Source organism: Equus quagga, chromosome 18 (assembly GCF_021613505.1).
Source record: "Equus quagga isolate Etosha38 chromosome 18, UCLA_HA_Equagga_1.0, whole genome shotgun sequence".
NCBI classification, from domain to species: Eukaryota; Metazoa; Chordata; class Mammalia; order Perissodactyla; family Equidae; genus Equus; species Equus quagga.
In genome coordinates, this window is record NC_060284.1 from 43617621 (window position 1) to 43631074 (window position 13454).

General features: G+C 38.5%; 1 protein-coding gene across 1 annotated transcript in view; it reads left to right on the forward strand.

Moving 5' to 3' along the window:
- Positions 1-8658, forward strand: part of CAPZA1 (capping actin protein of muscle Z-line subunit alpha 1) — a 45443-nt gene extending 36785 nt beyond the window's left edge. The window contains exons 8-10 of the mRNA XM_046645859.1: positions 4895-4966; positions 6660-6722; positions 7111-8658. Of these exons, the coding sequence (XP_046501815.1) occupies positions 4895-4966; positions 6660-6722; positions 7111-7251 (276 nt within the window). The 3' untranslated portion in view covers positions 7252-8658. The remainder of the gene's footprint in view (positions 1-4894; positions 4967-6659; positions 6723-7110) is intronic.
- The last annotated feature ends 4796 nt before the right edge of the window (positions 8659-13454 follow it).

Genomic DNA, 13454 nt, shown 5'->3' on the forward strand with positions numbered 1-13454 from the left:
AGATCCCAACATGTTAATAGGTCATGTTAAAACATCACATCTTTAAAACAAACATGCAAGTTGGTGTTTGTGCTGGTATTAGAAATAAGGAACAAGTATATGTAGATGCAAAGGGAGATCTATGGTAGTGAATGGAAATAGAAACTTCTTTCCTGGGGAAGTAGTTAAACAGAGAGAGCTATTCTGGGCTGATAAAGGATGGTCATGCAGAGTATACTGCTTGCTTGTTATTTTTCTTTTTCAAAGATAACCTAAGATCTTTCCAGAAATTATCAAACAGCAGTTCTAGGAGAGAAGAGAATAAATAATTATTAAGAAGTAACTATATAGCAGCTACTGTGACTTACTTAGGGTCTTTCGTGTATATCATCTCATTTAAGTGTGCACATAAACGTGTACAGCTATGCATTGCTGCATGATGGGGATATGTTCTGAGAAATGTGTCATTAGGCGATTTTGTTGTTGTGTGAACATCATAGAGGGTACTTACACAAACCTAGATAGTGTAGCCTACTACACACCTAGGCTATATGGTACTAATCTTATGGGATCACCGTGGGATCACTGTTGTATATGTGGTCCATCTTTGAAACGTCGTTATGCAGCACATTACTGAATATAAAACTTAACTTTTAGCTCTGAAGAAAGCTAAATGAATGGGTTTGCTGTTTTGTTTTTTTTACAGTAGTGACAGCATATTTTAAAATCAAGTAAATAAAACAGAAACTAGAGAGAATGGTCAAGTGTCATCACGTAATGGAATATAAATAACCAAGCAGACTAGATTTCTAATGCTGGTGTCAGGAAATACAGAAAGGTGAATAAGGAGCTTATCAACTCGTTTGATGGCTATCTGGACTGAAGTCTTCTGATATGCTAGCAGAGGTTTGACTTTTAAAATTGAGGGTGATTCAGTTCTTAGGCCCAACTAACTCTTAAGGTCAGAGTAAACAGTTACTGATAACTGAGAAGAGCAGTACCTAATTGTACTTTTGTTATACTGTATTAAGTCTTGCTTTAATAACAGTTGGCAAGAGTTACCTTTTTTAATGGTATAATTTAATCAAAACATATGTAATAGATGTCTGTACCCACTCTTTTCATACCTACCGATAGCTTCCTGCTATACAAGTAGCTGCAACTTTTCCTGGGAACTTTTCCTGGCTATAGGATCATGCCCAGCCCAGATGAGGCAAGCTGGAAGTGTTAAGTTCACAGCTCTGGAGCAGCCCTTATTGTTGTGTAAGAGTTGGTAGATAAATATGCCAGCTTCCTCACCCCTCTGGTGGGGTAACTCTGAAGCATGTTCTACTTAGTCTTCCAGAATCCAGTGCCCACAGTTGTAACCTGATCATTAATGCACCCATACTTCTTCCCTTTTGTGTCTCACTTCCTCAGTCCTTACTAGTGCTTCCTGAGATTACGTTTCAAATAAACTTCTTCCTTTCAAATCTTTAGGTCTGCTTCTGGGGGAGCCCAAACTAAGATAACATACTGTTCTATTTCTATTAATCATATCTATGAGGAGCCTAACGCTCTAGACCTCTTGTAACTATGGCGTCAGCATTAACCTGGCAGTTTATTTTAAATTTATGTAAGTAAATTTATTTTCCTTCTAGAAGGAAATAGTTACTTGTGTTTCAGCTTTGCCAATGCAAACCTATAAATTAAGAGCACACATCACAAAGAGTGATAGTTTCTGATAAGACTTTTATAACAGGGCCCAGTACCCAGACCTTATTTACCCCTTTTAACCACAGTGTGTCCCATCACATTTTGGGGAAAGGCTTACTTCATTTACATATCTTTTAATAATCAGAGAGTTATTTGGAAAAGTCATTAAGATATTTAGCCCTTTGGTTATTCTATAGGCAAAAGAGTAGCTCTGGGAAGGCAGCAGTTTCTGAGGATTTATGTTGATTGGAGTCATGTTGAAATTTTTATTAGTGAATGAGACTTAGAAAAGGTTTCATCGGGCTGGCCCAGTGGTGCAGCAGTTAATTGGTGGCCCGGGATTTGCTGGTTTGGATCCTGGGTGTGGACATGGCACCGCTTGGCAAAAGCCATGCTGTGGCAGGCGTCCCACGTTTAAAATAGAGGAAGATGGGCATGGATGTTATCTCAGGGCCAGTCTTCCTCAGCAAAAAGAGGAGAACTGGCAGTAGTTAGCTCAGGGCTAATCTTCCTCAAAAAAAAAGAAAAAGAAAAGGTTTCATTGCTTTTGGCAACTGTGAAGCTGGGGAGATCCCAGCCAAGCCAACAGTATCAGATCTCGTTGTCCTCCCAGCCCTTCAACTCCTCCCCCAAACCCCTCAGTAAAATGTTTGATCCCTCCTCCCCCCACCCCGCCTCCCGCAAAAAGTAAAGTTATCATTAGTGTGTTAGATAATGAAATTGATATTTTTAGAATTTTCAGTTGAGTTCATGAACTACAAGACTTAGTGGCCTTACCCTATATTCCTATCCATGTCCTGATTCGTGAGAAACATGATAGACATTCAAACGAATTGCATAGTTTTTATTCTTGGACAAAAAAGATGTGTCCTGCATGGATTCTGAGATATGCTGCAAATATACAAGTTCTTGTGTCTTCTCCGGACAGATCTCTATTTTTTTTACTGTCTTCCATGCTATTTGTATTCTCTCCCCTTCCCAGTGTTCTTTTCAACCTCTGGACTTTCAGTTTTTTAAGTTAAAAAAACAAAACTGGTGTTTGGGGTTGTGATTCACCTGTATTTTGAATATCTTTGTCCTTGTCTGTTGGAACTTTAGCCTTTATATGTCATCATTATTTAACCCAGTCTTTTTTGCCCATATCTTTGCTGTTCTGGTTTTTGCATGTATCACAGGCATTTATCAACTCCCTGCTTTTCCAGTATATTGTTAGATTGTCCTTTCCTCTCTAATCTCTTTTAGAAAGCCAAAAGATGAAATTTAAGTGTTTGGAGAGAGTATAGAAAGTCTAGCATCTCTTGCCTGTCTGGACAGAGCCAGCTATTTGTCCCCATTGGGGAAGACACCAATTTTTATCCCTTAAACAAGGCTACATAGTGGGTTTATGTTGTCCAGGGAAGTCCTTTTGTTTCTAATGGGATCATGGTTTCTGCCTAGATGAAGCTTGGCTGTTTTTATCCCCTTCTGATGACATCTTAGGAGAGAGGAGTCCCTTATGATACACTTTACTTCTACCTGGATGAGGGAATTTCTAATTTCTTGACAAAACATAGCATTGGGAAATATTATGCATTTTAAATAAGGCTTTAATTTGGGTATTTGACCTAATTCAGATCCTAGCTCCTTCTCCTACTGGATATATGAACGTGGGTAAGTTATTAAACTGCCTCGAGCCTCAGTTTCCTCATCTGTAACATAGGATTAACAGTAGTCCCTATCTCAGAGTTTTTGTAAAGATTGAATGAGATAATAAGGAATACGTAAAATGTTTGCGTAGTGCCTAACAAATAGTAAGGAATCAATAAATAATAGCTATAGTAATGCAAATTATTGCTCCTTTCTTCTCCTTTTCTGCTTTATCTCTAAAAATATTCCTTTTTGTTCAAATATCTCCTGGTAGTATGGACTAGATGAAGGAAACCGGCATTACCTAGATTGCTGTTCTAGCATTATGCCCTCGATTTCAGCTCCCTCCACTTTATTTTCTTCATAACACAAGTGTAATCTTGTGTAATCTCAAACATTCCCTTTCCCTGAGTCCCCATCACCTGTATAATAGGATAAAGCCTGAATTCTTAACATGGTTTAGAAGGCAATTAGCTCTTCACAGTCTGTCTCCAGCTTACTTCATAGCAGTGTCCTCCTGCCACACTACTCTTTACACATACTCATCTGCGGTGAGTTCTTTGTTCCTCCCTAAACTAAAAAGGTTGTGTTCCATTCTCTTGTGGTTTTTTTAATCCCCTTGCTAGATCCCCTTCTCTACCTTGTCCACTTAGGTGACAACTCCTATTTTCAAGACCCTGTTCAAATGCACTTAATAAAAGGATACTCTCATCCTGTTCTGTACGACCAGTTTGTAGCCATGTTAAGGTGACTGAAACTCTCTTGTAAGTTGCCAAAAATTCCTGAGCCTTATATGGTGTTGGTTGGTTAGTCTGTGTCTTGTGTACCCCTCCTTCTTGCTAATTGTTTCCATAATTGTAGCACCCTATTTTACCTCATATCCTCAGAACTGCTTTTGTCTTACTTATTTCTGTAGTCTAATTTACCAGTAGAATATTTGTTTTTCAATCCTATCTTTAACCCTCAATTAAGCTTTTCCTGCACCTGATCAGATCTACTTACCAATATTGATGATAGAGTATTGGAGAGATGTGTAAGGGATTAAAATCCATTAAAATTCCTTGGTTTTCACAGAGGAATGCTAATGTTCCATGATTTAAATTATTTTAATACTGTTAAGAGTGGAATCTTAGGATCTTTGTGTCTGCACTGCCTAGCATAGTACCTGAAATGCAATAAGCATATCATAAAATGTTTGTTGAACTTAATTAATAATTAGTTTTCCCTGATAAGGAAAGAGAGGATTTCTTTTTAACTGAGGTCATAATAGTTTATGACATTGTGAAATTTCAACTGTACATTATTTTTCAGTCATCATACATATGCGCCCCTTTACCCCTTATGCCTCTCGCCCCCGCCCCCGCCCCCGCCCAACCCTCTTCCCCTCTGGTAACCTCTAATCTGTTTGAAAGAGAGAATTTTTAAATTTAAATGTTCTGTGAATTTTAACCACTATTGTAAATTAACATTGGTCATATTAATTATTCGTTCAGAGTTGATAAAGATTGGGGATGGCGTAAGGCATAGATTTGTGTCTAAGCAGTAGGTTTCTCTGTGAACTACACATAAACTTGCTCAAACTTGTCTCACACAGGTTCACTATTATGAAGATGGCAATGTTCAGTTGGTTAGTCATAAAGATGTACAGGATTCAGTAACTGTTTCGGTGAGTGTGAAATATTTAATATCTGCCTGACTTGTGTCTTTTTTTTTTCTTTAAAAAATTAGTTTTGATCCTGAGTACTGATTCTGCCACTAGAAATTCAATTTGTTTTCAGTGCTTTGATTTTGGCAGCTTATAAGAGTTTATAACCAACCAGCTATATTAGTTCCTAGTCTGACTCAGAATAGTGCTAATGGCTTTGGAGAGCTCAAACTTCCTTCTTTCTCAGTTGTGAGATTTACTCAACAACAGCAGTATCTTCCATCAGTAAATACCAGGAGGCAGGAAAGTTTGCCAGACTAAATCCTGTGGAGCTGCATCCATATCGTTAGAGAAACTGAACATCTTTAGGAGTATTCAATCAAAAAGTAAGGTGCTCTATACCTAGAAAGAAGGGGCATAATTTTTCTTGCATTCTCAGTACTTCTTTATATTCCTAGACGTTATCAAACACCCTCAAATAGCTTTTCTTTAGGTGTGTCATATCTATCAATATTTACCTTATTAGAAATTAAAACTGAGAAATGCTAAAAATATTTATTAATAACAGTAACAAACCCATTACTTGTTAACCTAAATAACATTTTCATGAAAAACAACTGTTTTTCAAACCAAAAAAAAAATTAGTGAAAAGAATAGCATTGGTTTACCTTTTTATAAATTGTGTAATGTCTGACTTAATAAAAGACAACTGGATTCTCATATGTGCTTCACACATTCCATTAGCCCTCAAAGTGATGAAGTCATCACACATCATGTAGCTTCTATGAAACTGCATTGTATACACATGAGAGTGAGAATGAAAAAGGCAAGTAACTTTGTCTTAGTATTATTATGAAAATAGAATAGTTTTGACTATTTGAAAGAATCTTGGGACTACTGCTCTAGACGTTAAATCTTACCCTCTTACCCTTAATTCTGTTGTACTTAATGGTGAAAGGAGGAGAGAGATTCAGTTTATTTTGTACCTGAATCATGTAAAACAGAATGTGATTGGTTGGTTTAATATCATAAGTAGCAAATAGAAGAGTATATGAGCTTAACACATGTGACTGATATGTCTGAGGGCTTTGTTTATATCATATTAAACCAGAGATATAGGCGTAAAAATTTCAAGACATCATAATGATGTCTTCTGGGCATACTGCGGTAGATTGGAAAGAGCATGGGTTTTTTGGGCAAAAACCTGGATTCAGATCCCATCTTTATCGTTCAAAAGCTGTATAATTTTGGTCAAATCACTTGAGAGGATTCTGTTATCTCATCTGCAAAAGGAAGGTGATGATAACAGATCTACTTCACAGAGTTGTAAGAATCAAAGAAAGTAATGTGCATGGCAACACTGGATAAACTATAAGTTGTTATAAAGCGTAAGTTAAGATGGACTTTTCATGGGGCCAGCCCCGCAGCCAAGTGGTTAAGTTCACGCATTCCACTTCAGTGGTTCAGGGTTTCACCAGTGTGGATCCTGGGCACCAACATGGCACTACTCATCAAGCCATGCTGAGGTGGCATCCCATATGCCACAACTAGAAGGACCCACAACAAAAAAAAATACAACTGTGTACTGGGGAGCTTTGGGGATAAAAAGGAAAAATTAAAAATCTTTAAAAAAAGATGGACTTTTCAGTATCTTTATTCACTCATTGCTTACACATTTTTAAAAATTCATATTTTCTCCTCCTCCTTTCATTAGAATGAAGCTCAAACTGCCAAGGAGTTTATCAAAATCATAGAACATGCAGAAAATGAGTATCAGGTAAGAAGATTTGGAACTAGTTTTTCTAGATCTAGTACGTTATTATTTTGCTGTTAACATGTTTTATTAGACTTCTCTGTGTCCTTTTAACATAAATACATGTGTTGTTCAGTGTTACTAAGTATGGAGACTTTGTAGACCTTGCAACTTGGTCCTCTGCTTACAATCAAGGTTTCAACATTGGAAGGGACAATAGCCCTAGTTTTAGAAATAATATAGGTGCGCTTCTTAACCCACTTTAGAGTTTGGAGAAGAGCTTACTAGAAACATTATGTCCTGTCTGTGCTTCTTAGGGGGCTGAAGCATGTCCTTTAACTACAGACTTACTTTCCTATTTACAGCCATCACATTTCTGTTCAAACAACTTATCTTCAATTGTCTATTGCAGACAGCAATTAGTGAAAACTATCAAACAATGTCAGACACCACGTTCAAGGCCTTGCGCCGGCAGCTTCCAGTTACCCGCACCAAAATCGACTGGAACAAGATACTCAGCTACAAGATTGGCAAAGAAATGCAAAATGCTTAAAGGCTGGATGTAGGATTCATCAATATGTGGAAAGAAAGGATTCAACGTGTGGTCATATGATAAATAAGTGATTTATAAACAAGAGTGGTATTTTGCTAGGGCTTTCAGAGTTAACAGGTTTTCTAGCCTCATGGAATACTGTTGAACCTATAGCATTGTCTTGATTCCTTTGTGTTCTCTGCCTTGTAATTTTCTGTTTTTACTATATCTACTTGTAAATTTTTTTTTTTAAATTCTGCCACATTTAATGATGAAGAAAGAGTTCTATCCTGGAGTTGTTTTACTGTTTAGAAAATTTTCCTAGCCATGAAGCCTTGTATCGATAGAGACAGGTAATAGGTTCAGTACTTTTCAACCCCTGTCCTTCCAAGCACTTCTGGTACTTCAGTGGTTTTTACTGATCCACCAACAGCTAAAGAGGCCATGCTACAAACTATAGCTGAATGGAAGACACACTCATCCTTCTCCCTCTGCAACTGCTTTGATCATCATTTATAGCATCTCATAACTGTAGTTTTTGAAAGTTTGGATTGGGACTTCTCAGGTCCTTTTGGTGGGGGGCAAAGGAAGTTTTCTGGAAATTCCATTATAGCCAGCTTCTCTGGGGAAGTTGTTTTTAATCCAAAGACTTGAACCACATTCCCTGCACATGAACGTGTTTGCCTTTTTATCTTCCCTCATTGTCTTCCCTCATTTAGCACCATTATAGTTACAGACATCTGCATTTTTAGAAGAGTTTTACCCATTTATTATTTTTTTTTATATTCAAGAACTGCTGACATACTAGGGATGTAGTAGAGTATAAAACTTGAAAAATGCAGATGTTGAAGGAGTAATAGGTATCTTGTGCTTTAATACTTTGTGGCAGGATTGTACTGTAAGCAAATGAGTCAAACTACTATGTAAATCTCAAACAAAAACTAAAAATGAACCAAAGTGAAAAGGATAGCTTCCAGGCAGTATGTTTCTATTGTAACCTGTTATTTAAGGAAATACTAGTGATTTGTTCTAAATAGGATGTACAACTTGTTCCAAATTGCTCCTCTTCAGTCCTGCCTGCCAAGAACTCAAATGTAACTGTGATATAGCAACCCTTCCCAGGTATATTGGCAGGTATATGTGTGATCTCAGAATACACAGGTGACATAGATTTGATATGACAACCGGTAATGGTGGATTCATTTACATTGTTTACACTTCTATGACCAGGCCTTAAGGGAAGGTCAGTTTTTTAAAAACCAAGTAGTGTCTTCCCACCTATCTCCAAATACATGTCAAAAAAGAAGGGTGTTTGTGCTTCAAGCTTTGTTTTTGCTCAGTAATACAGTCAAGCAAGAGTTTGTTTCCAGGTGATCTGTTGAGCTGTGTAAGCATTTTGTTTATTTCAAATAAAATATATTTGTATTATTTGTCATTCATACTATCCATCCCTACCACACTATCCTCTGTATCAGGTAGTCCAATAGAAATATACCTGTTTTGTTCTTAAATTGTCTGAGTCTCTCCTCTTTGATCCATCTCTTTAGCCTTTGTTCTCAAGGTAAGATGTAGAACTGTATTTGATCTTACTTGATGAGAACGTTCAGGGATTCTGAAATTGGTTCCTACCTTCAACTATTGCAGCTTCATTGAATGTCCAAAGACTTGCAAAGAACAGGTCTTTCCTTTTTTTAGTTTGAGCAGTGTCTCTATGGATCATACAGCTCTTCTCTCAGAGGCTACCGGTGGTTCAAAGGTTTTGTTTTGCATTTTTCATTTCTGTCAAAAAGAAGAATCTAGTTGTCTTCTCTACATATCACTCAGAAAACAAGGTCCAAGTATGGTTGTAGTTACTAGGCAGGAAGTAGAAATGAAAGAATCCCTGTACTTTGAATTTGGGTAATATTTCACATTGACTTAACTCTGCTGCTTTCCTTCCATAAAAGTCTGGCTTAGCTACAGACATGTGGGAAAGGCTTTTATCCTGGTTCCCAAGAGAGAACCAGAGAAGCTTCAAACAGTGCTTCACCTCCATCCAAGGCCAGTAAAAATTCCCACCTTTTTGAGGGACATTCAGCTGTACTATACTTGTAGTGCAAACAAATTCAAACATTCTTGCCTTTTCCTTTAACTTATTAACTCTGTCAGCCTGCCCCCAGGGTATCCCATCGATTTCCTTAACCCATACAGAGTTGCATAAAAACTCTTAATCTCCTGGCCATCGAAAGCCCTTAGTTACTTGTATTAATTGGGAGGAAGTCAACCCTCCTTGCCAAGTCCTGCAGAGACTTCCTGACTTCCTTAACCTCCTTCAACAGAATATTTGCTTGAATTGTGTCTTATTTTATCACATGCTGCTGAAATCAGCTGATGGTATCCTAGGGCAAAGGTTTCCCAGCCAGATGGAAAGGACTTTTCTGTGAGGCCTCACTTGTCTGTTTGAAATTACGCTGCTGAAGACTGTTTGTTTCATTTGAGCCTGGGTGGTTGTGCTCCTCTTAGTCGGCTATTTGCAGTGCCTGTTCTCTGTTTTATAATCTAGAACTTTGATGCTGGACTCACCTAGGTTCATAGGATACTTGGCAAACCTTGGCGCATTCTTTCCAAACTCACAAAAGAATGATAGATACCTGAAGGCCAATTTATGAATTTATAATTGTATATAGAACTACCAAGCTACCTACTACTGGGGAAGTCAAAGAATAAGAAAGGAAGATTGGTAAATAGAGAACAAACCTGGGTGGTCCCATAAGATAAGTTAAACTAACTAAAATTCTCCCTAGAACAGATGGGGTATGCATAAGAAGACAAGGTAGATCTAAACCTTCTGATGGCAGAAACCAATTTCACACCCCCTCAAATTCAGAGAATTGTCAACACGACTTCCATAGTCAATCTATAAATCAAAATTGGGGTGAGTTTATTATGAGCCAAGTTTGAGGACTATAGCCCAGAGCCACCTTTCCCCAAGGAAGGAAGCGCACCAAAGAAGTGTGGTGTACAGAGTGGTTATATACCATCTTGGAACAAAGCTTACATCACACATGACAGGAGTATATCTTTTGCTACTGTCACGAGATGCTTAGCTGGCACAGCAGATCAGTGGTCACAAGGTGAGCATAGCAGGATGGTAATTAATCCTTAGTTTCCAGGAAGAGATGCTTATCCTTAAAGAATGCCGATCTAGGGGTGGAAGTTACATCCCTATCTTTAAGGGCATCATTCTTGTCTTTGGGACATAGTAAATGTTTAAAGCAGATATACAATGCATGCTCAACAGGCCACGTCAGGCCCTTTTGGAAAAACAAGATTCAGCCAAATTAGTCTTACACAAATGGCTTCCTCATAAACTCCAATATATATTATTGCTTTTCATTTATTTATCAGTATCAAAAAGCACTCTTATGTATAAGAATATATACAGTTGATTCTCATCATTCACTGTAGTTGTGTTCTCTAAAGTTGCCAGCAAAAACTGAATTAGCAAATACTGAAACATTGCTCCAAAGAGAAATACAGGGTAAGGTTCCTGTGAGCTTATGGTCACAATACTTTTGTCGACTGAATAATACATAATCTTGTTTTGTGTGTGTTTCTATTTAAATCATCTTAGTTAATATACATTGTTTATTCAGTGACATTGAACTCATGACCAACAGCACTATATAACTCATGCCTGAACGAAGCTTACCTAACATGGAATTTCGTCTGTAAGGCACATCACAGCCTTCTTGTGCTTAGGAACACTAGACATCTGTAGACAGGCCTAGGGGCCATTTTAAGCAGTGAAATCACTAATAAAAAGCACAAAAATTCAAAAAATGTGACCACAGAAAGGACATTTGTTTATAATGTGAGCTGAAACAAGAAGGCAGAAGATACCTTGTTCCATTTCAGCTGGAAATGTGCTCATTGGGCAACTCAAATTCTTTTGCTGCTCTGCACATGTCCATGAATGACTGCAAAAGTACGGCAAGTATTGATTTTGGGGTTACGAATTTTAGTGAGTAGGTGAATTGGCAAATACATGATCTGCAAATAATGAGGATCCACTGTACCAGCCACGGCCTCTCCTCTGGTCTATGGTAGACTGACCAATTTCAGAATTTCAGTTTAATGGCTGATTCTGGTTGCCTTAGTACATACAGTCTGGTTAGAATACAGTTAAAGAACGTTCAGTGCCAAACTGGAGAACCCAAGTAACTGGAGTAATGAGAATTAAGAAAATATGGAGCTTTTAATCTTCTCCAAAGTAGTTATCCTAGGAGGCCATAGGTTTATTCCAGTAACACTGCTGGCCAAAGTTAACTTTCAGATTGCCTTCAGTGTTATTTGGACCCATACTAAAGTCAACCTTATTACTTATTTAAAGTCAGATTCTTCTAAGTGCACATGGGGAAGGATCCAAGGAAGTGAGACCTGAGCTGTATGTGAAAGGTGGGAAGACCATTCTAGACACCTAGACATCCAAGTGTGAAAAAACAATTACAATTCCATGTAAAGTGTATTTTTCCAGATGAAACTGGTTAGAGAGGTTCCGTTGTAACCAAGGCCACATAACATCACATTTGTACCCAAGTTTTTACTTTTCACAGCTGTTTGTGTGTTTTTAGAACATCCAAGAGATAGGCCTAACCAGAGATAGGAGGTGATGTATCCAAGAATAAGGGAATTTAGATTTGCTGCCCAGAATGGAGCCAGACATTCAGTTTGGGTTTGGTGGATAGTAAGTAGGTTTTTGAAATGGTAAGTAACAAAGCAATTTTGAGGAGTTCACTGTCTTTCCTACTCTCAGTCTTCATCAGGTAATTGGGAAAGAAAAATGGTATAATCTGTGGGTACTTTTCTAGTTCTTTCCCCTACTTTGCATAATCAATTTCTAAGACATAATGTACCTCCCCCTCCCCACTTTTGTCCATCCCACATTGTATTTTTGGTTCCCAGTGACATTGCATTTCCTGTTGCCTACAGCCTGTTATTCTTGGCTTTAGTTGGTAGCCTGGGGAAAGGCAAAAAGGTAGCCCAGCTTGCATGACCTGGGTTCTGGATATTCTTCACACTAGGTCATATTGAGGGTGTGGCCTCCTACAAGGAATTACTTTGAAGAACAACACTACCTTTGATATGTTAAAAAACAAAATTCAAGTAAATTTGAAGATCTAATTAGCTTTATTAAACGATTCATGAATCTGGCAGCATCCCATCCAGCAAACGGAAGGGCACTCGAGTAGTGGAACAAAATGGAAGGTTTTTATAGGGAGGAGGGTGGGGCACAAAAGTTATTAGCAAAAGAAAAGAATTGTTTCAGACCAGGTCATCTTGTTTTGGGGGGAAGGAAACGCTGCGGTTTTATCATGCAGATTACCTCACTAGTGGTAATCAGGAAATTTCAGATTGACTGTTTTAAAGGTCACATTTCTAGGAAGGGGGAAATTGCATTTGAGTTTTGGTTGGCTCTCCTGGGGGGCAAACGATTCCACTTTGGGCCTGCCGCCTCAGTTTTAATAGATATATTTGGAACGCTGGTATATTTTTTTAAAAACATTTTTTATATACTTTTATTATCTTTGCCCCATTCTAGTGTGTGTTTTTGTTATTCCAGAGGATAAGCAGATGCAGAGGCTTGTTGTTTTCTGTTGCTTGTGGTGCTGGCCCCACCCCCTTTAGTTTGTCTTAGTCAGTCTTAGCCCGTGTTTTACTTTTCTTCCTGGTACTGATGCTGTAGCTGTTAACCATTTACTGCCTAACATAACAGCCTTTTCCTCTCAAGAAGCTAATATTTTGATGACTTGGGCAACCCTTACTTATATGCCAGTAACAATTAAAAGGCAATACAGACTGGAATGCAATTAAGTGCCCTAATATGTGGCTCAAGGGTAGAGATTATCAGCCTTTCCACATCGCGAAGTCTGTGCGGCAGAGAAAAGTAGTGACTGTTCGTTCTGGCAGAGCCCCTTGTCCCTCCCTCCCACACACGTACACACCTTTATCTCAGAGACACTTGGTTCTTTCCCCAAACTTCTTTGGCTCTTATGCCTTCCTCCCTGAGTCTGAAAGCCCAAGAAGGGAAAATGGGGGAGGGGGGCGTGCCGCTCGCTTCCGTACTGGTTTATGTCCCTGGCAGTCTGGGGGAGGTGCTGGATGAGCTGCCCCAGTCCAGCTGCAGCCGACCCAGGTCCCAGTCCCTGCCCTTTGCTCTTCTGCTTTTCACTAGGTCCCCAGGC